The 27475-nt window shown below is 39.4% G+C and overlaps 4 protein-coding genes across 4 annotated transcripts; 1 reads left to right on the forward strand and 3 right to left on the reverse strand.

Moving 5' to 3' along the window:
* Window positions 1-2516: 2516 nt before the first annotated feature.
* On the reverse strand, window positions 2517-4944 carry LOC108040587 (DNA-binding protein modulo). Its single transcript, XM_017118092.2, has 4 exons — window positions 4574-4944; window positions 3959-4265; window positions 3145-3882; window positions 2517-3082 (listed from the first exon to the last, which is right to left on the reverse strand). Exons 1-4 carry the CDS (start codon window positions 4814-4816, stop codon window positions 2742-2744), a joined length of 1629 nt encoding a protein of 542 aa, XP_016973581.1. The 5' UTR covers window positions 4817-4944; the 3' UTR covers window positions 2517-2741.
* Window positions 4945-5375: 431 nt separating this feature from the next.
* Window positions 5376-12376, forward strand: LOC108040588 (beta-arrestin-1). Its single transcript, XM_017118093.2, has 2 exons — window positions 5376-6178; window positions 8673-12376. The coding sequence occupies exons 1-2, from the start codon at window positions 5590-5592 to the stop codon at window positions 9515-9517; spliced, it is 1434 nt and encodes a 477-aa protein (XP_016973582.1). The 5' UTR covers window positions 5376-5589; the 3' UTR covers window positions 9518-12376.
* A 2734-nt stretch (window positions 12377-15110) lies between these two features.
* On the reverse strand, window positions 15111-15890 carry LOC108040584. Its single transcript, XM_017118089.1, has one exon. It carries the CDS (start codon window positions 15888-15890, stop codon window positions 15111-15113), a length of 780 nt encoding a protein of 259 aa, XP_016973578.1.
* A 7997-nt stretch (window positions 15891-23887) lies between these two features.
* Window positions 23888-25264, reverse strand: LOC108040585 (CCR4-NOT transcription complex subunit 9). Its single transcript, XM_017118090.1, is given in 4 exon segments — window positions 23888-23987; window positions 24046-24308; window positions 24358-24902; window positions 24904-25264. Coding segments are annotated over 3 exon segments (870 nt in total). The 5' UTR covers window positions 25215-25264; the 3' UTR covers window positions 23888-23987; window positions 24046-24294.
* Between the last annotated feature and the right edge of the window lie 2211 nt (window positions 25265-27475).

Here is a 27475-nt window from a genome sequence, read left to right on the forward strand (position 1 = left end):
ATGGACTCGAGTAACTCAATTTTTCAATCGGAGCTGAGCAATATCTTTTTTGAAATGCAATCTGATCAAAAAAATCTACCGCTGAAAAAATCGAGCATTTCCAATCGTCCGGTTATATGGCAGCTATAGGATATAGTCGGCCGATCTTTATGAAATTTTGTAGGTCAGATTAATTGGCCAAAAATAAATCCCCTAGGAAATTCCAACTATAGGATAAAAACCCTAAAAAAAATTCCAGCATCCTAACATCACCAAAGTTATGGCATTTCCGATCAATCATTTATATGGCGGGTATAGGATATAGTCGGCCGATCCCTTTGAAATTTGGTAGGTCGATACACTCTCTGTCATTCATCAAAGTCTGATGATGTTTTTAAAGCGGAATACGATGGCTATGAGACCGCTATCTATTGTTGAACACATTTTGTACAATATTTCAGATGCAATTGTACCTATGTATGTATGTATATTAAATATTTCGGGGGCTCGTTTTCATTCATTTTTATTTAATTTTCAAAGCACAGCAAGTTCTAATCGTCTCTATGCCGCAAATCGAACTGACCTCCAAGAACGCAGAGATCAATTTTACCAATCCCTTCTTTGCTCCTGCCTCTGTTCTCACTCAGTTGGCGGAATACGATCAGACTTCACACAGTAGCAGACTCTCAATTTCTGCTACTATGCTTCTTTCCCTTCAACTGCGCATTTACAATCCAAAGTTCCAAAATATCTCCCGCCTATGCGCCGCCTACTTTAAACGACGTTCTAGGAAATGCACTTATGTACGTACAAAATAATAAGCGAACATACACTGACCTACGAAGAACATGTACTTGCTCTCCGACAAATATATTTATACCCTTGCAGATGGTATTATAATTTTGGTCAAAAGTGTGCAACGCAGTGAAGGAGACATCTTAGACCCTATAAAGTATATACATATATTCTTGATCAGGATCGCCTCCTGAGTTGATATAAGCATGTCCGTCTGTCTGTTTTTACGCAAACTAGTCTTTCAGTTTTTATACCCTTGCAGAGGGTATTATAATTTCAGTCAAAAGTTTGCAACGCAGTGAAGGAGACATTTCCGACCCTATAAAGTATATATATTCTTGATCAGCATCACCAGGAGAGTCGATCTAGCCATGTCCGTCTGTCCGTCCGTCTGTCCGTCTGTCCGTCCGTCCGTTTCTACGCAAACTAGTCCCTCAGTTTTAAAGCTATCTGCTTGAAACTTTCCCAAAAGTTGTCTTTCTATTGCAGGTAGTATATAAGTCGGAACGAGCCGGATCGGGCGACTATATCATATAGCTGCCATATAACTGAACGATCGGAAATGCCATAACTGTGATGTTTTTAAAGTTAGGAAGTTGGGATTTTCTATGGGTTTTATTTTTGGCCGATCAGTCTGACCTACCAAATTTCATAAGGATCGACTGACTATATCCTATAGCCGCCATATAACTGATTGATCGGAAATGCCATAACTTTGGTGTTTGTAAAGTTAGGAAGTTGGGATTATCTATGGGTTTTATTTTTGGCCAATCAATCCGACCTGCCAAATTTCATAAGGATCGGCCGACTATATCCTATAGCTGCCATATAACTGAACGATTGGAAATGACATAACTTTGGTGTTTTTAAAGTTAGGAAGTTGGGATTTTTATGAGTATTAAGAATGCATCATATGAATAACCGATCCGGTTTTGGAGAATATAATTTACAGAATATTCTGCAAGGGTATATCAACTTCGGCTCCGCCCGAAGTTAGCTTTCTTTCTTGTTAAGATATCGAATTGAAACTTAGCACACACGCTTCGTTCCTTTGGACGCAGTGTATAATAAGAACGGCCGACTATATCCTGTAGCCGCCATATAACTGATTGATCAGAAATGCCATAACTTTTGTTTGTAAGGTTAGGAAGTTTGGATTTTCTATCGTTTTTTTTTGGCCAATCAATTCGACCTACCAAATTTCATAAGGATCTGCCATATAACTGGACGATAGAAAAGGCCTTAACTTTGGTGTTTTTAAAGTTAGGAAGTTGGGAATTTTTTATGTGTTTTATTTTTGGCCAACCAATATATTTTACAGAACATTCTGCAAGGGTATATCAACTTCGGCTTCGCCCGAAGTTAGCTTTACTTTCTTGTTAGTTTTGTTTTTGTTAGAAGCTACTCGAGCTGAGAGAAGAGTTTATGAAACCATATCTCATGACAGGAGTGGTTAATCGATGGTTCCATGATTCCGTGACCTATGATTCCAAAGCCATATACAAAGCGATCGAGCTCTAAAAAGTGTATTTATATTTCCGCTCCTATCACCAATCCGATCTTATCAAAACTCAATTTGTTAACATAACAGTTACATTACATTGACGAGCTCTTGATCTTATGTACATATATATTGTGTAAAAAACTTTAAGAATATTTTGTCGAGTCAGACAGGTTTCCCTCGCCCTTCCTTTTATCAGGATTACAAGACAAAATTACTTTAAATTTAAATAAAAATTAGGTTGTATTAAAATTCCACTGCTAAGTCAAATGTGGGCTCTTTTATTTAGTTTTAGATTTGTTGCTTATGCAAGCCAAAATCGCTATAAGAGACGGCTAGTACAAATTTGTATGTGAATTTCTTAACGACTAAATCCATTGCATTAGGCGACATGGGATTAAAGGGATTGTGGCCGTATTAATGTTACTGCACAACTTAAAACTAGAGCATTTTAGGTTTTCAAGCTCTAAAACTTTGCTCTCTTCACAAACGGTTTGCGACTAAATTCCTGTGCCGGACGCTTGTTAAAGGGCTTCTTGCCGAAGTTATTGTTCACGTTTTTTTGGAACTTGGCGGGGGCATAAGAGTGGCCGGTACCGGAACGTTTTTTCATCAATCTGTACCTTAAGTGTGAGTTAGGTTCAATAAAAATGGGCTGGTTGTTTACAATACGCTCGTTGGCCAAGAAGGATTTGCAAAATCCGTCGTCGTCAGTGAACTTCACTACAGCCTTGATACCCAGCATCTGGATGCTCTCGATTTTGCCGCTTTCTTTGAACAAATCTCGCAGGTCGGCTTCAGTAGTATCTACAGGCAAAATAAAAAATATATCGTATTTGTATGTGAAAATTGTTGGTGTAGCAACCCACCTGAGGAAAGGTTCGTCACCAAAATGGTCCTCGCCGCGGAATTACGTTCGAAGCGCTGCAGCTTTAGCTCCACATTATTAACAGTCTTTCCCTGGAGTTGGGTTAGAGCCTTCGTGGCTGCCTCCGAGTGCTTGAACGTGACAAAGGCCAATACCGACTTGCTGCACACTATGTCCACAAAGGCCACCTCGCCGAACTTTCTGAATATCTTCTCAAGGGCGTCGGAGCTAAATGACTCGTGTTTGCCCAAGTTTTCGACGACTAGGGTAGTTTCATTGGTATTCGGGTGATTGTCCTTGTACGAAAGCTCTCGCACCGTAATAAAGCGAGAGAAGAGCTCGGTGCTGTTCAGTTTGAGGGCCTTGGGGACGTCATCGACTGAAGCCAAACGTACAAAGGCTACCGGATTGGTGCGGTTGGCGGACAAAGTGACCGACTCTACGGAAGCTACCTTCTCGAAATTGGCCTTCACGTCCTCCTTGGTGACTTTTAGTCCAATCAGGCCAACCACCACGGTGCGCTCGGAGAAGGATTCCTTGTTTCTCAGCTGGGATACTTTCAACACATTGTCTTCAAGGGTTAGCGCCTTCGGCTTGGCCTGTAGTGCGGCTTCGGCACTAGCTGGAGAATCAAAGGCAATGATGACTGAGTTGACGCCTTCCTTGGTTTTAACACGATGCAGTGCGGAGATAGGTCCGAACTTTGCAAAAACGGCAACCACTTCTTTGTGTTTGTATTCTGTACAACATTAAAAAATTAAAGTGAAATTTTTTGTTATAATTTAGGCACCATAATAACGAAAATGTTACTGTACCATTTGGTAAGTTTGTGGCGTAGATGGTCTGATTCTTAGGCGTTCCTGGGGGAATTCTGCCAACGCGTATTTTTGGAATGCCGCCATTTTCCTCTGTTTCTTCAGCGGTCGATTTTCCAGGGGTTTTAGTTTCTTTGCCCTTCTTGGCCACTGGTTCCTCTACAGGTGACTCGTTATCATCGTCGGAGTCTTCATCCTCCTCCGCGGCTTCGCTCTTGGAAACCTCACCAGGCTCCACATCATCATCGCTATCGTCCTCGTCTTCTTCCTCAGCCTCGTCGTCAATATAATCCTCTGCTTCTTCTGCCTAAAATAAGAAAACCTTGGTTTAACTGCATCTTATAAATTAAATTAAAAAGTTTCTTTGCACTTTTTTGTTGTATTAATCTATTGTTTGCCGAAATGCGAAGTGTTTTATTATTTATGAACGCTTATCAATACCTCAGAAAACGTGGTATAGAAAAAGCTAAAGTAGGTACGTACTTATTTCGATACCCGGTAAGGATTAGCACAGAATTAAGATAAAATGGGATGAAAATAGGCACCCACCCACGTGAGTACATATATGTATGTATGTATGTACTAGGAAATAGAACACGTTTTTCTGGTACTCACCTCAGAGTCGCTGTCATCCTCAGCTTGGTCGCCATTCTGCTCCTCGGCGTCGGACTCCTCCTCGCTGGACTGCGGCACATCCTTCACCGGCTGCTTCCTGGACTTCTTAGCGGGCGACTGTGCGACCACGATCTCCTCCTCATCCTGCACCTTAGTCGCCTTCGCCCCACGCTTGGCCACCTGCTTCTCCACTCCGTTCACGGCCTTTTTGGCCTTCGCGGCTACGGCTTTCTTTTGAGCCATTTTAGCAGACTTTCGAGTATTAGGGGCACAAATAGAACAAAGTCAAGTACAGATTGGACAACGCGTGATTTCGTTGGATTGAAACGCACGTGGAAAGAGAGAGGCAGAACAGTGTGACCGGTATAGCTGCAAACCAAAATGAAGCCAGCACCGATTAATCGATTTCTCTGGATACACACTTTCCGTTTTTTAGAAATCGATTGGGGTATTCCCTAATAGGTTAAATTGTTTAAATATTAAGAATTTAACGAGAAACAGAAAGAACGAAATTCGATTTAATCTTTGAATATATGTTCTTTGACATTAAAATTTGTTGAAATCTAATAACTTGTTTAATTTTGTTTTTTGTTGTTGGGGACAACTAAACATATGCTCCCAAATATTAGTTCATAGCTAATAAAGTTTTTGAAGAGAAGTTTGCGCATAACTCGATATTGTTTATTTTATATTCTTTTATGAAGAACATAGCAAAATGTTACATCCGGCTTACAAAAAAAAGCCACAAAATACTTACAAATAAAAAATACCAAAAGCGCGCAACAATTTTAGTATTTAGCTTGGCTGTGAATTTTCAATTTGGTTGGCAGATAGTGTTGGTAAATGGCGGATTAAGTATACACATAAAAAATTAAATTGCAGCACAGCACCCGCAACGCACACATATATTTACTAAACGGAGTGCGACGTGTGCCAAAAAACAAGGAGCGGTGTATGTGCGGAGAACCAAAAAGCAGGAACACCAGCGAAGTAGCAGAAGCAGCACACAACCGCCAATGAACACACTGGGCGCGAGCACGAACGGAGGAGGCGGAGGAGCAGGAGCACTCGGGAGCAATGAAACCAGCACAAATGTGTCAGCTGCCGGATGCACTGGAGGCGGGGCAGCTGGGGATGAAGCTGGCGGAGATGCCAGCTCCCGGCGCCAAGCGACGCGGGTCTTCAAAAAGAGCTCCTCCAACGGCAAGATCACAGTTTACCTGGGCAAACGGGACTTCGTCGACCATGTCACGCATGTGGATCCTATTGACGGAGTCGTCTTCATCGATCCCGAGTACGTGAAGGACCGCAAGGTATTTGGTCAGGTCCTAGCCGCCTTTCGATACGGACGTGAGGACCTGGATGTCCTGGGACTGACGTTTCGCAAGGACCTGTATCTGGCGCATGAGCAGATCTACCCGCCCATGCAGCTGGAGCGTCCGATGACCCGGCTGCAGGAGCGGCTGATCAAAAAGCTGGGACCCAACGCCCACCCATTCTACTTTGAGGTGCCGCCCTACTGCCCCGCCTCCGTGTCTTTGCAGCCGGCTCCCGGGGATGTGGGCAAGTCCTGCGGCGTGGACTACGAGCTGAAGGCCTTTGTGGGTGAGTCCGGGTTTGGTCTTGTGGGTGTGTCCATGTAGGGCGGTCAGGCAATGTCAAAATCATCGAGAAGCGACTTCAACAATCGATAAAGGCATGCAATGTACGTATTTTATACATTCCGCACCGTACATATCATAGAACAGTCGAGCTTCGGTTAGGTCGACTGCAATTGCATTCAAATAATGTTTTTATTTGTTATTTAACTAGATCAAACTTTGTTTAAATATTAAAGCAAGTATTTAATAAATAGAAGAACGTGTGTTAAATCCCTATTTCATTTTGAGATAGTCAAATTCTTGATATTTCTTAAAATTTGTATTGAATACTTCTTAGATTTATTTTGTAAAAGCAAATGAAGCTAATAGAATGTCCATTGGTAGCGAACTAAAGTATTTTTTTGTCTCAGGGCCATTTAAGTTAAGGAAGCTCGACTGTAAATTGGTTATATGTGCGGTTTTGTGTAATTTAGCGCATGTGTCACGCGGTCGGAAACGCAGGGTTAATTAATTTAATCCAGCTACGTCGGGCTGCGCAAAAATGTCATTGGGCTCGGTGACGCAGCGACCTACCTAATAGAAATTCGAAGCTTCTAATTGGAATATGACTCTGGTGTAGTCGTATTACAGCTACTGTTGTTGTTGGCTTTAATTAGAAGCGTCAGTTGTACTTATATACCGACGTTTTATTGTTTAGTATCCGAATGTCGAAAATGATTGTGGAAAGCCTTTTAAGGTATCTATTGTCTTCTTATAAAAACCAAAATTTGCTTTCCTTGCCTTGAAATAATTATAGAAGGAAATTAACAAGAAAACCGGATTGTGCAGTTCATTGCGTTTTGCGGTAGTTACACGCGCATATTTGCGTTTTGCACGCGCATCTGCAATCGCACAATACCTACTTGTATTCCTACCCACTTATTTCCCGGGTTGAATAAATAAAATTATCTATTTCGTTTGCCTTTCTTTGTTCATAAATTTTTGGTAGTTTTATGGCTCCCGTTGGAAATTTTGTTCTTATTTTGTTTGTCTTATCTGGTGGCCAATTTGGGTACGGTTATAAAAAGTATAATGAAGAATCATCGATGCCCATTTGGTGTATGGGTGGTATTTTTTATATTAAAAAGATTTTTTTTTTATTTTATTGCGCCAACTTTACTTATTTTGGTACAGTGAATATCAGCAATAAAAAAAATTAATTTGCATTTTTTTTATTTATGAATTTCATTTAAGATTTTCACGCTTATTATTGCATACAAAGTGGTAAAATCACTTACAGCTAATGTCTTGTAGACACTTTTAACTCTTATTTACAGTATTTAACAACTAAATAGCGTCAAGAGTATTGACAGTTCCTTTTAAAGCATTGCAAAAGGCAGTCTATAATTTACTAATGCAATTTTGTCTATATTCAGTACTTAATATCAAATTATAAACTTATCTTTAAAATATGTAATTACAATTTTTTTTTCTTAATTAATTCCTAGCATGTCTTTCATACATATATTCGAAAAGCATTAATTAAGGGTATCCAGAAGGTAATATAATTTTAGTCAAAAGCTCGCAATGAAGGAGACCGGAGATGTCTATATATTCAGATCAACATCACCAGGAGTGTCGATCTAGCTATCTGTCTGTCCGCTTCTACGTAAACTAGTCTCTCAGTTTTAAAGTTTACATACCTAAATGCAAATTTCACAAAAGCTCCTATAAAAACAATCGGGGTAAACAAAAATATTTATCTTCGTTGTTTTTAACATATATATACTCCAAAAAAATTTAATTTTTTATTTTTAGAGACTTTTGTTTGATAATAAATTTAATCAATTTTTTTGCAGAATTGGAGTTGCAAGTGCTCTTAAATTTTTTTTTTTAATTTATCGTCTTTTATTAAGTGTGTATAAATTCAATTTGTAAATTCCAGTATTTTTGTTTTTATACACAATTCAGTTTTAGTCATAAACCTACTTTTAAATGTTTATTAACCGGCATTTACTGTACTCTAAAGTATATATATATACATTTCTATAGTTCCGAGAAACGATTTCCCAGCATTTTTCCTCTCTTTTCCCCTTGTGACGATTTGGCAGGAACTTTATTTACTTTGGCGTCTGCTGATTTGTTTATTTAATGTGCCTCGCTTCCATGTTTTTGCCATAAACAATTAGCTTTTGGGATTCATCTTGACGTAGCGCGATTTATGATCTTATGAATGAATAGCATTTCGATTAATTGACAGCAGCCAAAGCGATTGGAATTAAACCGCCCGTATAATGACGTCAAACATCTCTGGTTAATAGGTCCTCGTTTGGCGGTTCCTGGAATTTAAACCCATTCGTGACTGACTCATTCGGCCATTGCGGGGCTACCTAAAGTCAATGACCCACTTTTCTTACAATCGAATAAATGACACACTTCCGGTCGAAATATGCATACTTCATGGAATAATTCCAACAAATTCAAGCAAAGTAATTACTTATATTGTTTATCCTCGATAGGTGAAAACGTTGAGGACAAGCCCCACAAGCGGAACTCGGTCCGTCTCACTATTCGCAAGGTCATGTACGCCCCATCCAAAGCCGGTGAGCAGCCATCGATCGAAGTCAGTAAGGAGTTTATGATGAAGCCAAACAAGATCCATTTGGAAGCTAGTTTGGACAAGGAGCTGTACCATCACGGAGAAAAAATATCTGTCAATGTTCATGTGGCCAATAACTCAAATCGGACGGTAAAGAAGATCAAGGTATGTGTCCGGCAGTTTGCGGATATTTGCCTGTTTTCGACGGCCCAATATAAGTCTGTGGTGGCCGAGATCGAATCAGAGGATGGGTGCCAAGTGGCGCCGGGATTCACCCTGTCGAAGGTCTTCGAGTTGTGCCCCCTTTTGGCGAATAATAAGGATAAATGGGGCCTGGCTTTGGACGGGCAGCTTAAGCATGAGGATACCAATTTAGCGTCCAGTACGCTCATTACCAATCCTGCCCAGCGAGAAAGTCTCGGTATTATGGTGCATTACAAGGTAAAGGTAAAGTTGCTGATTAGTTCGCCGCTGCTAAATGGTGACCTCGTGGCTGAGCTGCCGTTCACACTAATGCACCCTAAGCCTGAGGAGGAGGAGCACCCTTTATTGGGAGAGCGATCTCCGCGGGCTAGTTTGGCCGGCGGTGGTCAGCCGCTTGTGAGCTTGGGTGACGGTGGAGAGTCAGGATCGGCGGCTGGCGGTCAGGACGTGCCCACCACCACCAATCTCATTCAGCTGGATGACGACGAGGCCCAGGATGATGACATTATTTTCGAGGACTTTGCCCGACTGCGTCTAAAAGGCGCCGAAACCGAGGCCTAAATGAAACAGGACCCATTATGTTTTCGGAACTTTAGATTGTCCGTCTGCAGGAAACATTCACACTACATTTGTATAATATGAAAAGGTAACAACAAATTTGCGCAGCCGCTAAATGTAAAGTTTTATACCAATAGCCACGGTAAATAGTTTGATGTAAGCTATTTGATATTTGTAGGCCATACGTTCTAGTATCTATAGGGATTAAGCTGAAAGTGTACGAATTTTAAAATGTGAAATTGTTTAACAAACCAACAAACCAAATCTACACACATGCACAAGCAAACTACACGTGCAATGTATTTCGGCCTCACCTGCAACAGTTGAAAGAATGCACAAAAATTATATTTATTTTTATCCAAAAATTTACCCCTTTTTATTTCATTATTTCTCACAAATTTAAATGCTCAATTTAAACACGCCAAAAAAATCGATTGACTTAAAGTCGTGACTCTTATGTTGGCCTTTTCGTCATTATCAAAAATTCATTGTTTTGCAATATATTAGGAGCTTTAAAGGCAACCAATTAAACATTTTTTTCAATAATACCTTTAGTTGATTGCAACGGAATAATAAACACACGCACAAAGCTCTATACAACGTTCACGCCAAAGTGTATAGAGTATTTTAAGTAAAAAATAAGAAGAAGAAAGCAAACAATTTGGTAATAAACTGCAAGCACTCCTTGTATAATTTTAAAAAATATTTCCATATATTTTTGTAAGTGTAACTAAAGCTCAGAATTATAATTGAAAGTGAAATATTGGTGTCACAGACACATTATTTGAATCAACCACTCCTTTCGTTCATTTGCCGAACACTTAAAAAAATCGTGGTGAAATGGCTACTATTATAATTTAAACGCAACCAAACAATAAAATGTTAATTTACAAAAGGGTGGTTTAATGGCCTCAGTAAATGGCTGATTTGTAATCAAAATGTTGTTTCATAGTAGTTTAGATAGTAGAAAGGATTTATCTTATCTATTTCAAAAAGTACTTTAGATATGGAAAAATAAATAAACAAAAATTAATTTTTTTTAAGGTGAATCGCCCTTTGAGATAAAGGAATTTTTGGTAGTTAACGTCGAAGTCTGTAGAAATATCTAAGACGCCTGCGTAACGACACAAAATCTGATCACTGATCTTACTATAATTGGCAATGTCCGAATCGAAATTCGTCAACGAAAAATCTAACACGACTAGGAAAGTTCGTAGATATACTTCTGAATATAAATACGTTCATAACATTTCCAATATGAAACCAAACCAACCATCTCGTTATTTGGTTCCTTTTATTATTGAATTTGGTTCCTTTCATTATTGAATGGATAAATTAATATATTGTATTTTAAGGCTTTAAAACGCGAATTTTAGCTTGAATTTATTTTAGTGCTTCCAAATCGCCCCATGCAGCGGCAACATGAGCACAAAAAAAATTGAAACAATGTTGGCATTGCCAGAAATTAACATATTTTAAAATGCATTTTTATAACACATATATATATTAATATCTTAACACCGATCTTATAGGTTTGTTAAAGAGTTTTTATTAAGTCAGAGAAGCAAGAAAATGAAATAAAAGAATTAAATTATCTAAGCGTGGATGACAAAGTGGTTAAATGGATACAATATGCTAAAAAGAATGCAGATATGTTAAAGCAATTAATATTTATAAATGTATATTCAAATGTGAACATTATGGCATTATTATTGTACGAGAAGATTTATACGAAAAGCGAGTTAAAAGCATTTAAATCTAAAGTATTCTGTGTATGCATGTCCCTTGGAACATCAACAATATTACTAGCTTATTCTCGAAATGTTCATAGAAAACGATTTGTTTTGCAGTTGAACTGACTGAACACAAAAATTGCCCCATCAATTATTTTGCAGAGCGTAATTTTAGTCAGATATATATATATATTTCTGATATAATAATTTGTGATAAACAAAAAACCAATTAAAAATACCAAAAAGTAAAAAAACTTAACTAAAAACCAATTCTTTGGGTAAATATTTTTCTTTCCAACAAAAGTCTAAAACTTTAAAATCGTTCTTTTATAGAATATCGGTATCAGCTAAAGTACTCAATGCAGAGTACAAACTTATCCTTAGTACTTGCTTAAATAAAATGGTTTCTTCCCAATAAAAAGTCAATATCCGCCAATGATTAATATTAAAGAAATAAGTTTTGATTTTGTTTTTAAAAGTCTATAAGTGTGCTGCACGCTATACCGTTTTATGTTTAACAAAATGCCAGTTTTGACAATTTTTTGTTGATGTGAATTGATGTTTCCTGTTAATCCAAAATTAAAAAAAAATCGTGGGAGAACAGCGTCATCAAGTTTATATCAGGTTCACCAAAACTTAGGACATCTATTAAAATAAATGCCTTAGTTGAGTAAACATATAAGCTTTTGTAAAATGTAATTATTGTGTTCAATGGGTCCAACTGCAATGTGAGAACTGCACTCTTAGAAGACAAAAGTCTTAGTAAAATTAATTTGTAATGTTTTTATAATACCTTTTTAAACATAGCATCTATATATTTATATAATTATATTGCGAGTTGAGTGGAAAGAACCTGCAGACCCTTTTGTCCCCTGCACAAGGAAGATTAAAAGGAATTAATATTATTTTTGAAAGCTTTTTGTCTGGTACCGAGTTGCATTCAATTTGATAAATGTTTAATTCTAATGCATGTATGTCTGTTATACAACTAGCTGATAAAAAGTTAGCCACCGTAGCCCACATGCCAATCGAGCGAACAAAACGGAACATGAAATCTATTACTACCGACCTATGACTAATCAAACGCAAAAAATGCAACAAAAAAATAAAGGAAACGTAAAAGATTGAATGTTGTTTGTTTCATGTTATTAAGTTCTGGTAAAAGCAAGAAAATAAGTAGGAATAAAGATAATGTTGCCTGGCACGGAGTTGTGTGAACGAGAGAGGGAAAGGGAACGTGAATGTCTGCGAAAGACTATTTTCGAAAAGCTTTAATCTAATACATGCATTGAACATACAAACATACATACATAAGCCCCATCGAAAAAATGTTGTAATATCTGTTTAAGTCCGTTTTTATCGTTACCAAGTCCCATACCTCCAACGTGCCCATCAATTAATTAAAATTCTACATATATGGGAATTATGCAAACAAAACCAATAATTAATAATTCGCTACGAAATTGCAAAAATAATTATGAACATCAATACTTTTATTTTTTCTTTTATTTTCCATGTTGTTGCACCATTTAGAAAATAATTAATTGATGAATTATTAAATAATTTTGATGTCCAGGCATGGGAACGAGGTGTGATTGCAAGTTTTTTAGAAAAAATGCGACTAAAAAACATTGGCTCTGTATTAGCATGAACATTTTAATGTTGATGTGAACTACTAAATAATTATGCAATAATAAAAAACGATGACAACTCAATGTTAAAAAATATAATGAATAATCAGTGTTAAACCGAGGCACCTTTTTATACCCTTGCAGACGGTATTTTATTTTCAGTCAAAAGTCATGTCCGTCTGCCGTCTGTCCGTCCGTTTCTACGCAAACTAGTCCCTAAGTATCATAGAAAAATCAGAAAATTTAAAAATGAAAAAATTGTATTTTGCTGTTTATGTACATATTTATCAAACAATTCCTTTGAGATATAGTAACTATTTAGTTTATCAGAATTAGGCTTATAGTTTTGTCAAAATCGGACAACTATCATTTAGCTGCTATAGAAACGATGGAAAAATGCAGCGCAAAATCGACATAGCTTAATTTTTATACCCTTGCAGAGGGTATTATAATTTTGGTCAAAAGTGTACAACGCATTAAAGGAGACATCTCCGACCCTAGAAAGTATATATATATCTGGATCACCTCCTGAGTTGATATAAGCATGTCCGTCTGTCCGTCCGTCCGTCTGTCTGTTTCTACGCGAACTAGTCTCTCAGTTTTAAAGATATCGAATTGAAACTTTGCACACACCCTTATTTCCTTTGCACGCAGTATATAAGTCGGAACGGCCGGGATCGGACGACTATATCATATAGCTGTCATATAACTGAACGATCATAAATGCCATAACTTTGGTGTTTGTAAAGTTAGGAAGTTGGGATTTTCTATGGGTTTTATATTTTCAATCCGACCTACCAAATTTCTTAAGGATCGGTCGACTATATCCTATAACTGCCATATAACTGAACGATCGGAAATGCCATAACTTTGGTAAAGTTAGGAAGTTGGGATTTTTATGAGTGTCAAGAATGCATCATATGAATAATTTTGGAGAATATAATTTACAGAATATTCTGCAAGGGTATTTCAACTTCGGCTCCGCCCGAAGTAAGCTTTCCTTTCTTGTTTTTAGTAATATAAAAATCGTTTACATTTTAGGAAAAAACTTCATTGGCCTTAAAAAAATTGGGATACGTACGAAGGAATGGTTGGGGATCATAATTCATGCATATCTACTTACTTAATTAATGCGCAACGGACTTTGGTTCAGCGCGGCGATTCAGATGCCTGGAGCAGAAATCGGCGCGGAAGGAAGTTGCCTTGAGTTAAGCGGACGGAAACCAGAATGTTGAAAAGTCATTTGTTGTTTGGCTTCACTTTGCAAATTTCACTTTCTCACCCGGGTTCGCTCCAGAATTCTTTTACAAACAACTTCGGCTGAAACTCGAATGGATGTACAGTATCCCGAAATATGGACACTTAAATGGGGGAAATAGCATAACCCTTTTTAAGAGAATTCGCTGTGGTTATGTCTTGGTTCTATGTCAGTCAGTTAGCCTGTGCAACAGTCGAGCAGCAGCTCTTCATTTCCTGTGCAGCTTAGAACCCGTGGTTCCTTTCCTACTCTTTCATTTGTTTTACAGACGAATGCTAGCACTCGCGACAAAATCTGTAAGCTTCCATCATCATCAACAAAATAATTATTTCATAAGGTCATCGAATCGTGCAAAACAAAAAATGGGTATATGTTAACATAATTATCTGATCACTTTATAACACTAATGGAGGATTTGGATTTCTGTTTGAGAGTGTGGACTTTACTTTTGTTTTCAGTGGAAAGGCAGCGACAAGTGCACAGTCAGCGGAAGGTGCTCGCCTAACCCAAACCAATTCAAAACAATTCAGTCCATCTCCGTTACCGAGTCGCCTTCTGTCTTTTGCGGCGACCTTTCCGTTCTCCCACTCTTGCTACGTAAACTGTATGGTTTTCATTTCCGGCTTCCGTTCCTGTTGAGTTACTTAAGCGGATTACAAGAGCAGCAGCAACCGAAGGGCCATGCTCAGTCAAAGGAAGCTGGAAAAGGTGAGTCCCAGCCAAAGAAGTCGAAGACCGATAAACCCTTCCTTGACTAATTTGTTGAATTTAAATTGAGATTTATGGACACTGAGTCTAAAACCCCGCAGTCATGAGCCATTCAGGCCTCGTTAGCTTAATTAACGCTGTCACTGAATTTCGCCATGCATCAGACCACTCCACTCTGTTTATGTGTTAAGTATATATACATATGTAAGTAAACTGCCAAATATCTTTGCTTGATTTCGTTTAATTTTTAAATAAACTATATACTTTTAAGGCTTGCAATTGGCATTTGCCCAGAGTTGAGCCTGGGTCTGGATGAAGTTTACCAACTCGACCATGCTCACGTTGGCCAGCAGATCGTTTACCTTCGGAACGAGGAAGTTCTGGTATAGGAAGTTTGTGACGTTGGGCTGAATCTCCTCGAGGGCAAGTGGCAGCAGAGTCTTTATCCAACGATTCCAGAAATTGTTGGTGGAGATGTTCCACAGGGTGTTCCAGTTGTCTAGTTCAACGCCAGCCAGATAGATTGTCTGCTTAAAGTCCACCATGCGTAGACCCGACGAATTGGTCAGGCTGTTGGCGAAGCTGTAGCTTCCTACCATGCGCAGGTCAAATAGAGCTTCGTTGATCACATCGTTCTGGCGTATGGGCAGCTTAAAGCCGCCCATGTTGATGAATCCATCAACCTCTGCAAAGCCTAGCAATTGAATCTTGGGGAAGAGCAGGTCGTAGGCGGCCTCGCCGGTTTTGCCATAGTCGCTGGCACTCAGGACCTGGAAGCTGTCCAGCCCCTGAATGCGCATATTGGTCACGTTGCCCACAGCGGTGAAGTCTTCGCGGGTGACGTTGAATTCGTAAAATGGGCTTACGATGGGGGCCAGCACGGGAACGTCTCCATAGCCGCAGGGCATGATGCTCTTAAAGGCCTGCAGAAAGTGGGACACCGCCGAGGTAAACTGCTCGCTGCCCGCCTGCTGTACTACCGGAGTGGCACTAACTGCGGTCAGACCCAGGAGGGCCAAGAGAAGCAGCTGTGAGGAAGAAACCATTTCGATCGGCAGAAGTGGGCTGGTTGCTGAACTGATAGTGAATATTTAACGATAGAGGGAATAGACCTTTTTATAGGCGAGTTGTTATCTTTTGGTGTGCGCCTGATGACCGATTCGTACGCTATTGATCGATTGCATATCTAGCCAATCGCAATAATTGGAACTTATGTCTAACCAGAGTGACTCATCTAATTGTTTAGGTTTGCTTGCCGTATTGAGGGCTTAAAAAAGGATTACAAAAAATTTTGGAGTCTACCGTGTTTTCGGAATATTTTATTGATTCGCCTTTGCTTGGTGGCGTTTAGAAAGGTGCCGTGATAGGAAATAATTTCTGTCTAAATCAGAAATAGCAGATCTTTTCTGTGAAATCTAAGCTCTTTTATTATCGCATTCATCAAATATCTACTTAACTGAATAATCCTATTCAAAAAACGTTTATATTTATTTAGAGGTGTTATTCATCGTCGGTTTTTCTCCATAGTTCTTTATAAAAATTTAATGGTATTGTTTTGTTACACTAATGCATTCTTCTAATTGTTCCGGATCACCGGTTCCTTTTTAATGCTGTACAAAATCAACACATATAGAATAATTCATTTTTGTAATAGTTGCATGGGCTTATAATCTTCGGTTTGTCGAAATTTGCGTCCCAATTAATACATCTATGTTAAATAACAGTCGTTCGAATTTTAAAAAAGTAAAATCGTATTTCTGAAATTGGTAAAAAATATGAGTATATGGCTATATGTTAGGCACCAACGATGTTATAATTTTATCTCTTTTTCGTTTGCAAATTGTTCATATGGGAGGAGAAATAGTAATACCTGCAAAAGAAAAAAAAGGACTAACTTGAAAATTGGTTAAGAAATGGATTTGAAGGCAGATTATAAAAAAATCAAACCACAAATCAGAGGTATGTCATTTTAAAATTGGATAAAATTTCTTAAAGTTATGGACTTTAGAATTGTGGGTCACCGTTTTAGAAGTCATCGGAAACTTAGAAAAAATGACATGAAAATTGATCAACGTTAAAATGAGAAATTTGCAGAAGCAAATTTCGGCAATCCTTGCTCCTCTTACAAAAATTTGGCAGGTATTTCATAAGTCGTCAGATTTTTATAAAATGAAAACCGTAATTCTGATATCGTAGAATCCGACAGAAGGTCGGACGGACATGGCTAAATTGACTCGCCTGGTGATGCTGATCAAGAATATATATACGGAATATATATATATATCTATATAAGGTCGAAAATGTGCCAATCACTGCGTTGGAAACTTTTGACTGAAATTATAATACCCTCCTCTTGCGCTTTTAGTTCAGCTGATCACCCAATGACAAGAAGAGACATCGATGGAGAATAAAAAAATTAAAAATGCGATACATCAAACTGTTTTTCAAATTTTAAGTACAAAATGTTTGAAGCTATGTTAAATCCCAACTTTGTAAGTAATCTCAATTTTAATTCGTTCCTTCCGATTTTCCGATAATATTTTTAAATAGTCAAATTTTCGAGTGTATTTCGGGAAGCGCAATTTTTTTAAGTTATAACTTTTTTTTTGTGAAAGCCTTTGTTTCAACATTTTGATTTGGTTTTGGTGCAGAAATGGAGTGCCAAAAGCATTGAAGCTTTGTTCGGACATTTCACTTGAAATGCAAAAGTGTACCGCAGGCGCCAGTTTGCTTTCTTTTCTCGTGTTGCATGGCCTGGCGGACCGGAAACAAGCTGCGCTCGCTCCACTGACGCCCACTTTCAGCCTCTGCTACCAACTTCCGATCCCACGCAGGTAACAAACATGTGTACCTAGCATGGAACAAAGCAAATGGAAGCCGAGCAGCTTCTGCATTGGACAGTTGTTACCGCTGGGCGTCTTGCCCGGTCTCAGTTCCAGGTCCAGGTCCTGCGTTGGTTTAGTTTCTGTTTCTGGCTTTGGCTCTGGTCCCAGACTTCCAACTTGCTTTGACTCTCCCCCGTCCGTATATGTGTCTGTGATTAAATAGAATGTGCGTTTACAGTGAGAGATTTTCATAAATAATGTAACAGAAATGTTCCCAGTGACATTGTTGAAATTTTCCGGTTTGGCATAAGGGATAATTTTGTAATTTTAGAACTAAAGAAATAATTTGCAGTACCATTTTTTTAAAAGTTGCAACAATATATATAATAGCAAATAGCTGTCAGGTTTTTTTAAAATTTAGTCACCCTAAATATATTTTCTTCGTCTTTGTTGATGTTTTTTGTCAGTGCTTTTGTGATTGAATGGACTTTGAGTGTAGTACAACACTCCGAGCTCACGATGACCACCTCACCATCCTGCCGTTTTACCATGCAAATGCCGGGGAAAACATTTTTCGGACACAACTCCAAAGGCGTGGATGTGGGTGAGATGGGCACTCGAACAGCTGCCGTCTGCCATCCGCCATTTTAGCCGGCGGACATCGATGATGAGCGCAATGTTCATAACCTGACCCCTACTCTTAGACGGTGTGTGTTTTCGGGTGGGGTTCGGTTTTGCATGCTAATTCCCTGCAGGTGAACACTGGTTGTAGACTGTGCCGTGCGCCCGGCGGCTTAACAAGATCCGTACTCCATTTCTCTTATATACACACAGAAAGCAACCTTATGCAATTGTGCAAATCGAGTTCTTCGCAAAGTCACCCTTTAAATCAGATGTTAAAAAGGTATTTGCGGACTTTTATGTTGGGCCTGAAAGAAAGGGATCTTATTGGCATTTAACAAAATCAAAAATTACATTTGATTTCTTAACATGTTACATTTTCTTGAGGGCAGTCTGCTTGTTAGCATTTCACATATTCTTTTTGCGTTTCAGATAGATTCAAACGACAACCGACCGCATTACCGTTTTCAGAATATTTGCAACCACTGATTTCGGATCTTCTCTTAATTTTCCCACAACAAAACCATGTACAAAGCCCACTTACTTAAACACACGGCTAATTGGCCCAAAGTGCGTGAGCTCCGCTGAGTGGCTGTTTTCGGTGGTGGAATGCTCTGATTGGGGGAAAGTAGGTGGAAGCAACGAGTGTTTTAAGTAGATTTCAGCTGGTCTAATATAAAGTGCGCTTCAAAAACCACATTATGACGACACCTTGTCGCCCTCAAGTCAAGGATGAGGCCTGCCATACCTAGAACGGCCTAGCACCGGTCTTCGCCTCTTTTCGGCTTGGTTTCGAGCTGTGCAACCACAAAACTTTTATCGTTTGTTTTTCCTTCCCTCTGCTCCCCTGGCCACGTGTATTGGCTAAATTAATATTCTCAATTGAAAACTTTTCAACAATAGTTGCTGGCAGAAGTTGTTCAAAGCCAATTACACTGTGAGATAAAATCCTTGAAAAAATGTAGAAAATCAAACTCCTTTTGCAATTGTTATCTCTCAAAAAGAGGATAGTAAATATTTATATTTATCTATAAATATTTAACTGAATTTAATAGTTTTTCATTTGTATATGTCGATACGTCAAAAACTAATAAATAAATAAACATCGCCTCGGATGTTTTTATACCCTTGCAGAGGGTATTATAATTTTGGTCAAAAGTGTGCAACGCAGTGAAGGAGACATCTCCGACCCTATAAAGTATATATATTCTTGATCAGGATCACCTCCTGAGTTGATATAGCCATGTCCGTCTGTCCGTCTGTCCGTCTGTCCGTCTGTCCGTCTGTCCGTCTGTCCGTCTGTCTGTCCGTCTGTCTGTTTCTACGCGAACTAGTCTCTCAGTTTTAAAGCTATCGGATTGAAACTTTGCACACACCCTTCTTTCCTTTGCACGCAGTATATAAGTCGGAACGGCCGGGATCGGCCGACTATATCCTATAGCTGCCATATAACTGATTGATCGGAAATGCCATAACTTTCGTGTTTGTAAAGTTAGGAAGTTGGGATTTTCTATGGGTTTTATATTTGGCCAATCAATCCGACCTACCAAATTTCATAAGGATCGGCCGACTATATCCTATAGCTGCCATATAACTGATTGATCGGAAATGCCATAACTTTGGTGTTTGTAAAGTTAGAAAGTTGGGATTTTCTATGGATTTTATTTTTGGCCAATCAATCCGACCTACCAAATTTCATAAGGATCGGCCGACTATATCCTATAGCTGCCATATAACTGATTGATCGGAAATGCCATAACTTTGGTGTTTGTAAAGTTAGGAAGTTGGGATTTTCTATGGATTTTATTTTTGGCCAATCAATCCGACCTACCAAATTTCATAAGGATCGGCCGACTATATCCTATAGCTGCCATATAACTGAACGATTGGAAATGCCATAACTTTGTTGTTGTTAAAGTTAGGAAGTTCGGATTTTTTATGAGTATTAAGAATGCATCATATGAATAATTTTGGAGAATATAATTTACAGAGTATTCTGCAAGGGTATATCAACTTCGGCTCCGCCCGAAGTTAGCTTTCCTTTCTTGTTGGCCAATCAATCCGACCTACCAAATTTCATAAGGATCGGCCGACTATATCCTATAGCTGCCATATAACTGATTGATCGGAAATGCCATAACTTTGGTGTTTTTAATGTCAGTTATTTCTAACTTGACTTGTTTAACTTTGACCCAAAATTGAACTTCGAGAGTCCATAAATTTACCAAACTTAAGCCGATTCCAAAGTGGCATACCTCTAAAGACTTCTGATTCGATTCTCTAAAAATCTGCATTCAAATTTTTATACCCTTGCAGAGGGTATTATAATTTTGGTCATAAGTGTGCAACGCAGTGAAGGAGACATCTCCGACCCTATAAAGTATATATATTCTTGATCAGGATCACCTCCTGAGTTGATATAGCCATGTCCGTCTGTCCGTCTGTCTGTTTCTACGCAAACTTGTCTCTCAGTTTTAAAGCTATCGAGTTCAAACTTTGCACACACCCTTCTTTCCTTTGCACGCAGTATATATGTCAGAACGGCCGGGATCGGCCGACTATATCCTATCGCTGCCATATATCTGATTGATCGGAAATGGTATAACTTTGGTGTTTGTAAAGTTAGGAAGTTGGAATTTTCTATGGGTTTTATTTTTGACCAATCAATCCGACATACTAAATTTCATAAGGATCGGCCGACTATATTCTATAGCTGCCATATAACTGAACGATTGGAAATGCCATAACTTTGGTGTTTTTAAAGTTAGGAAGTTGGGATTTTTTATGAGTATTAAGAATGCATCATATGAATAATTTTGGAGAATATAATTTGCAGAATATTCTGCAAGGGTATTTCAACTTCGGCTCCGCCCGAAGTTAGCTTTCCTTTCTTGTTGTATGTTATTTTACTTACCGTTTTTGGACAGTGCATACTAGCGGAGGCACCGCAAAACTTTTGCGTGTGGTTTTGTGTATTCCGATCTAATAAGTCGCCAGCTATCTAACAATTCAAATCTAAGAAAATTTCAAAATTCAATTCTCGCTGAAGGGAAGCGGCCAGAGAGGACAACAAAAGCTCACCTCATATTCATTTGAATCCCTTGCCCCCGCGCCAAGCAACCAGAAACCCACCCATTTGAACCACTCAGAGCGACAATCAAGTGAACAAACATTTTTGAAAAGTTGCTTGAATAGATTATTAGGAATTATCAAAACTTAATTTAGCTTAAGAGTGCTCAACACAAAGGCGGCCAACGGGCAAATGCGGGTGGCTAATGAATCACCAAAGGGGTGGGGCATTGGGCCACAGTCAGGTGACAAACAAGCAGTGCTACACCACTATAAAGGCGGCGTTTGAAGTGGTTTCCGTTGGAAAACTTTCGACGTGGAAGCCCTGACAAGCCCATTGATCTCGAGAAATCTTTGTTGTGGACCCCGAAAAATTCGTCTCTATGAAAGTTTAGCACAGGCGAATTAAACGCTGACATAGGACGTATTAGAAATGGCAAAGCACATACAAATCTAGCAACAAAGCCTTTAAAGTTGGTTTCGTAGTTAGTAGCGGCACGATAAACATATTATTTTTATTTTCTTCCAAGGCGTTGTTCTTGCTGTTGATTTGAAGAGATGTCTTTACTGTTGAAGAGCTGCCATTACAAACCTCCTCTGGCGAGCGGACGTGAAAACGGACATGGATCGTTCTAATGAGGTTGCCCAGGTGGTATGAAGTGACCAGCTGGGTAATCGGGTTCAATTAAATCAAGCCAAACGACTCCGGCAATTTGAGCGTTCCAGGCTCTTTTGTGTCCCAAAGGACATGAAGCTATCAGCGATATAGAGCGACTCACCGTCAACTGGCAGTCATGGCGACCTTTTAGCCCATTTTCTCTTTTCTCAGACCTCGCCATTTAACTCAATCTGGTGTTAATAACGTGGGGCAAAACTTACTGCGGAACAGTGAAAGAAATCGTAGCAGCAGGAAAGAATACTTGAGTTACCTTTACCTTGTCCTGGTTCAAAGTCGATAATCGGCGGGGCCAACGGATGTCCAATTAGTTGTGTGCCAGCTTCCGGCTCCGGCCCTCATCCTGCATTTCGTTTTATCCACCACCCGCTGGCTATCCTCGCCAGGTTTTCCTCCTGTCAATGGCAGCAGCTTCGACTGGGATTGCGATTGCCAGTCGGTGCCCTGTTCATTGTTCATTGTTGTCAGTGGAGCGCCGATGGCATAATTTTCGGGTTTGCTTGCCAGTCAATTGCCAGCAATTTGCATAGATTGATGGGCATATACATATGCGCCAGGTTTATATGCCGTACGGCTACTGCCTCTCCGGCTACCTAATCAATGCCGATTTGTGCCTTAAAATCCTTTTTCGGATTCTGAAGCTCTGACGCGCTTATCGCGGAAAAAAATTGAATAAAGGATTTACGAGCTTAAATTGTGGCAGATCTTAAGCCTTGTTTGTGTGTCTACTGTGTTTAGCACACTGGAACAAAAATATAAATGTAATTTATTTATTAACAACGCCCCGATGGATTCAAGTTCGAAAACTTGGATTTTATATTTAACTAGGCTTATTGACAAAAGTAATAAAAGTAACAAAATAAAAGTAAAGGAAAAATATAGAAAGATCATAAAATAGATCACATTTACATTTTCCTCAATACATGTCTGTATGTGCGGGATTCCTTCTTTTCATCGGTGTGTGACCGGAAGCCAAGCAATAGCAACATGTGTAAACTTACGGCCGCCCAGCACAAAAGGCGAAAGGCTGGAAAATCTATTAGAACGTGTCTCGCCTGCCAACCCGCTACTTGACTCCCTCTGCAGCACTCCCACTTGCCCGCTGCTCTACATTTCGTTTATATTTTACCCGGGGGCATAATAGGATTCGCTTTTCTCCTTCCTTTTTTATTTATTTCGACGTGCTTGTGTGCGACGCAGATATTTACTTATGATTGAGTTGCGTGGCAAAGCTAATGCAGAGTGGAAAAAAGGCAATGGCAACCCTCGAAACAATTTGGTAAGAGATTGCGGTTGTTTTACTAATTTTCTCACCCAAAAGGGTTTTCCTTGACATTTTCTTTTCCACTGCGCCGCGTGTGAGATACAAATTCAAATTGATTTTGCATTGTTTGACTGTCATTGTAGTTGCCCGCAGTACTAGCGGTTGCTGCCCTGTTGTTGATACCCTCGGTGAACACTGAGCTATTTCCGGCCGGTTAGCTAAGATTATTAGATTATCATTGGGGACCTGCTAACGAACCATCGAATGAAATATTCAAATACTCACACTTTTCAAAATATAATTATACCTGTTTATTCGGGTATCCCATTAGACCAATTTTAATGTATTTCGTTTATATTCCGAAATCATTTGATTTTACATTAAATTGTTTTATGGTGTTAAAGCGCTGTACTATTATTCCAAAATGCCTAATTTTTTGTTTGTTTCCACTTGTGTTGCTCTCACAAAGTGCCTATCGTCTTGTTCGTTGATTTTTCGCTTTATTTGGTTTACAGCACCATCAGTATCTCAACTTCTTTTTTGTTTCAGCCTTTTGTTCCTTCTAAGATTTTTAGGTGTATCCATGTCAAAAGTCGAGCCATTGCACGTGTATGGGAAGCCCAACTGTCATGTGTGTGGGTGTGCTGCGAAGGGTTATGCCGAATGGGAAGAGCTGTTATTCTTGGGGCTATGGATTGGTAATTGAATTTATTGTTTGACACTCAAAGTACCTTCGAGTCAATTACCCCGGAAAATTGGTATCAAAATATTTACGAGCTGTTTATTGCATTACGCAAACTTGAGGCTCTCCCAGCAACCCCATTAAAATCATCATACCCAAGAAACCGAAAAAAAAATGAATTTGCAAGTTCAACTTTTGGCGCCCGATAAAGAATCTGGGTTGTTGGCCGTGTGCATATATTTCTGAATTGAGTTTAGGAGGAGTTAAATTGCCAAGGTGTAAAATGAAACGTCGATTGTATCCCGGCAGGGCTTTACTCATTATAAGCTAAAAAAGAGGTGTAAATTAGCGTTGATGGTGGTTATGGGGCTCTTACCTGTGTCCTTATCGGCCTCGCTGCTGACCAGTTTTCGGTTCAGTTCAGCCAGCTCCAGTGAGGCACTCTCAAAGCCCGGCAAACTCTTCTGGCAGAAATAGCCGTTCCGGAGCTGCGCCGGCAGGTGCTTGAATATCAGCTCTAGACTTTGGGGATGGTCAGCCAGACGCGAATAGACCCGAACCACGTGCTTGAGAACCCTTGGCTCTGGTTCCAGCGTCAGTTGGTGCACAACCCTGGCCAAAGTGTGAACCAGATGCAGCCGACGTGCCAATCTACGACTAGCAAACTTTAGGCCTACTTCGTGTTCCAAGATGCGGTACAGGATAAATGCACAGAGCACCTTGCTCATGCTGGAGCCCAGTTCCAGCTGACGCAGGATGAGTGGAATCAATTCGGTGCCCAGAAAGTAGCCCACGATCTCCGGGTGATCCGACTTCAGTAGACCGCAGACGACGCCCAGAACTGAGAGGCGAACGTGCTCAACGGATTTGGTTTGTGGGGTCATTTTCAGCAATGGCATCAAATAACACATGAATTGGCAGTTGAATGCCAATAACGGGGTGGGAGGTCATAGCCTGGAACAATCCGATGGCAGCGAGAATCCGCTGCGACTGCTGTCCGCTCAGCTCGTTGGCTAGGATAGCCGGATAGATGGACACAACCTCTTGCAGCAAGCCACTTACAGCTCCAAAGGAGTGCCACAGCAAGGGACCCAGGCTCTCGATGTGACTGCGTCTGTCGCAGAGCTCCAACATAGCCGAAAGGCGCTTTTCCTTGCAGCAAAGATCGGTAATCCAACCGTACACATGCTCTGTCTCGCTGCGCTGGTCACAATCGGAGTTTGGGGCACTCATTGTAGTACTAGGTCGAAAGGAGAAGTTTATTTTCCAAATCAGTGTCAGTCTTTTTGATTAGAAACACCCGTTGACTGGCCTGCTGTATAATTGTAAGTCTATGAGTTGGGATTGTTTAATAAAATAGGTATGTTTGTTTATTGTTCGACACTTCTTAATTGTTTACCATACAAATTATTCTGATCTTGTTTGGTTAATGTTGCCAATTGATACCATTCAAATGGCAGATATTTAATTTATTTAATGTATATTTAATTTGTTTAATGTAAGAACAAATTGCTTTTTTGGAAACTGAATTACTCCCTTGTTTTTGAGTTTTAGTTTTTTAAAATATTTTGCTTTAATCGTGCTTTTGGACGATTCTCAGACAAACTTATCACCATTATAAACCATTTCTCGGACCGAGTCATCACCATTAGACGCCATCAACTGACCCATTTCTCAAACCGTATATAACCCAGGCGACTGTTTGGCCATCGGATAAACGAGCTGATGAGTTGCAGTTAATTAGACCAACTGCATTCAGCTACCGAGAATACTACAACAATGGGCCAGGACAACAACTAAGCCATGCAATTAAATGCAAACAGTTTGCAATAATTTATGAGAGGTGACGACCTCGTCAAGAGTAGAGCGTATAATGCAAAACGGAAGCGGAAATCTGTTTCGGACTTCTGCATGTATGGGTTTGAATGGGCTTCTATGTGTCCGCAGCGTGTTTATTGGCAGAAACTCCATTATTGGAAGAAAAACTTGTTGACCGGTTATTAGCACAAAATTTGCCTTGCTAATATGGGCAATTAAAAACTAAAAAAAGAACACTTAAACCAATAATATGGCAGCGATAAACACATTTTCCTGACAATGCCGTCGGCCAGCTGCGGCAGTTCCCAAAAAATATTTGCATATGCCGGCACAATGTATATAAATTAAGTGATGCATCACAATTGCATTAACAAACAAGTGCGCAGACAGCTCTTTTTTCTTATCTTTTTCACCGCTACCACCGATCTTTTTGTTTGGCCCGAATTATGAAATGCATTTTCTGGCTAATTAGGTACGTCAGTCGCAGTTTAAAAAACCGGGTGCCGTGCCCTTATTAAGTGTTTCACATCGAATTGGAAATTGGTAAGCTTCACGCTACACTATACACAAAAAATATGATTCGCCAAATTAAATTAATGCTTGCATTAATATAAAAAATATGGCGTCACTGCTGTCGATTAAATTATTACAAAATTATTTCAGAAGTTAATAGTATCGTCAGATTTTTTTTAATTTTTGTGGAGATAATTATTTTATGGTAACGAAATTTTAAAAATTTTAGTTGTGTTGCTAAAAATATCCGCTACCAGCATTTAATAAATTATATTGTCTGCTGTGTGTGCACAAAATAATATTTCACCGCAGGAAAACAATCAAGGAAAGGACAAGGCCTTGGGCAAACAATTAAACAGGCTAACAAACTGATATAGTCACTTTGTAATTAGCTAATGTATGCCAGTGCCCAGCATCAAACATTTTTGGTATGTAAATTAATTTGGCTCTCCCTAATTAATTTGAAAAACATTTTAGTCAATTCTGTTAAAACACAAAGAAATCAGAGCTCTAATTTAATATGTAAAATGTATTTGCAAATTTGTATTCGTTAATATCAATAGATAAGAATCTAGTTATTAATTTCATATCACAACCAAGGAAATACCTAAAGTAAGTAATGCAAACAGAGGGGAAAACTGTCAGTTAACGACCTTTCTCTTTACTCCGATTGTCAGAAAGCCTGAAGCAAACATTTTGGTCTGATTTTGAATTTTTTGGGTTTTATTTTGCATTGTATGAGTTCGGTTTTTTATAACATTCTGTTTTTGGCAGTTGGACAAATTGCCTGTCTGTGTAGCAAAAATAATCAGCTTTGTGTCATTTTTTAAGTTAAAACCGTTGAAAGCTGAGACTTCCGCGACGAGAAGAAGCAAACTGATTTTAAAAATTAATGCATAATGCATTTGATGTTGAATCAATATGCTGTTATCTTTTCGCTGAGGTTTCTCTCTCGGACTTTTTAATAATGTTTCCCTTCGGCTACTTGGGTCTGCCAATGCGCACTCAAGCGTGCAAGCACATATGAGCCAGAGGAGTGGGGCACCACCCTCGCACCACCCTCGCACCACCCTCGCACCACCCTCGCACCACCCTCGCACCACCCTCGCACCACCCTATTACTTGTGCTTCACTGACCCACAGGCCGATTCAAAAGCCTGGGG

Source organism: Drosophila rhopaloa, unplaced genomic scaffold (assembly GCF_018152115.1).
Source record: "Drosophila rhopaloa isolate 14029-0021.01 unplaced genomic scaffold, ASM1815211v1 contig_167, whole genome shotgun sequence".
NCBI classification, from domain to species: domain Eukaryota; kingdom Metazoa; phylum Arthropoda; class Insecta; order Diptera; family Drosophilidae; genus Drosophila; species Drosophila rhopaloa.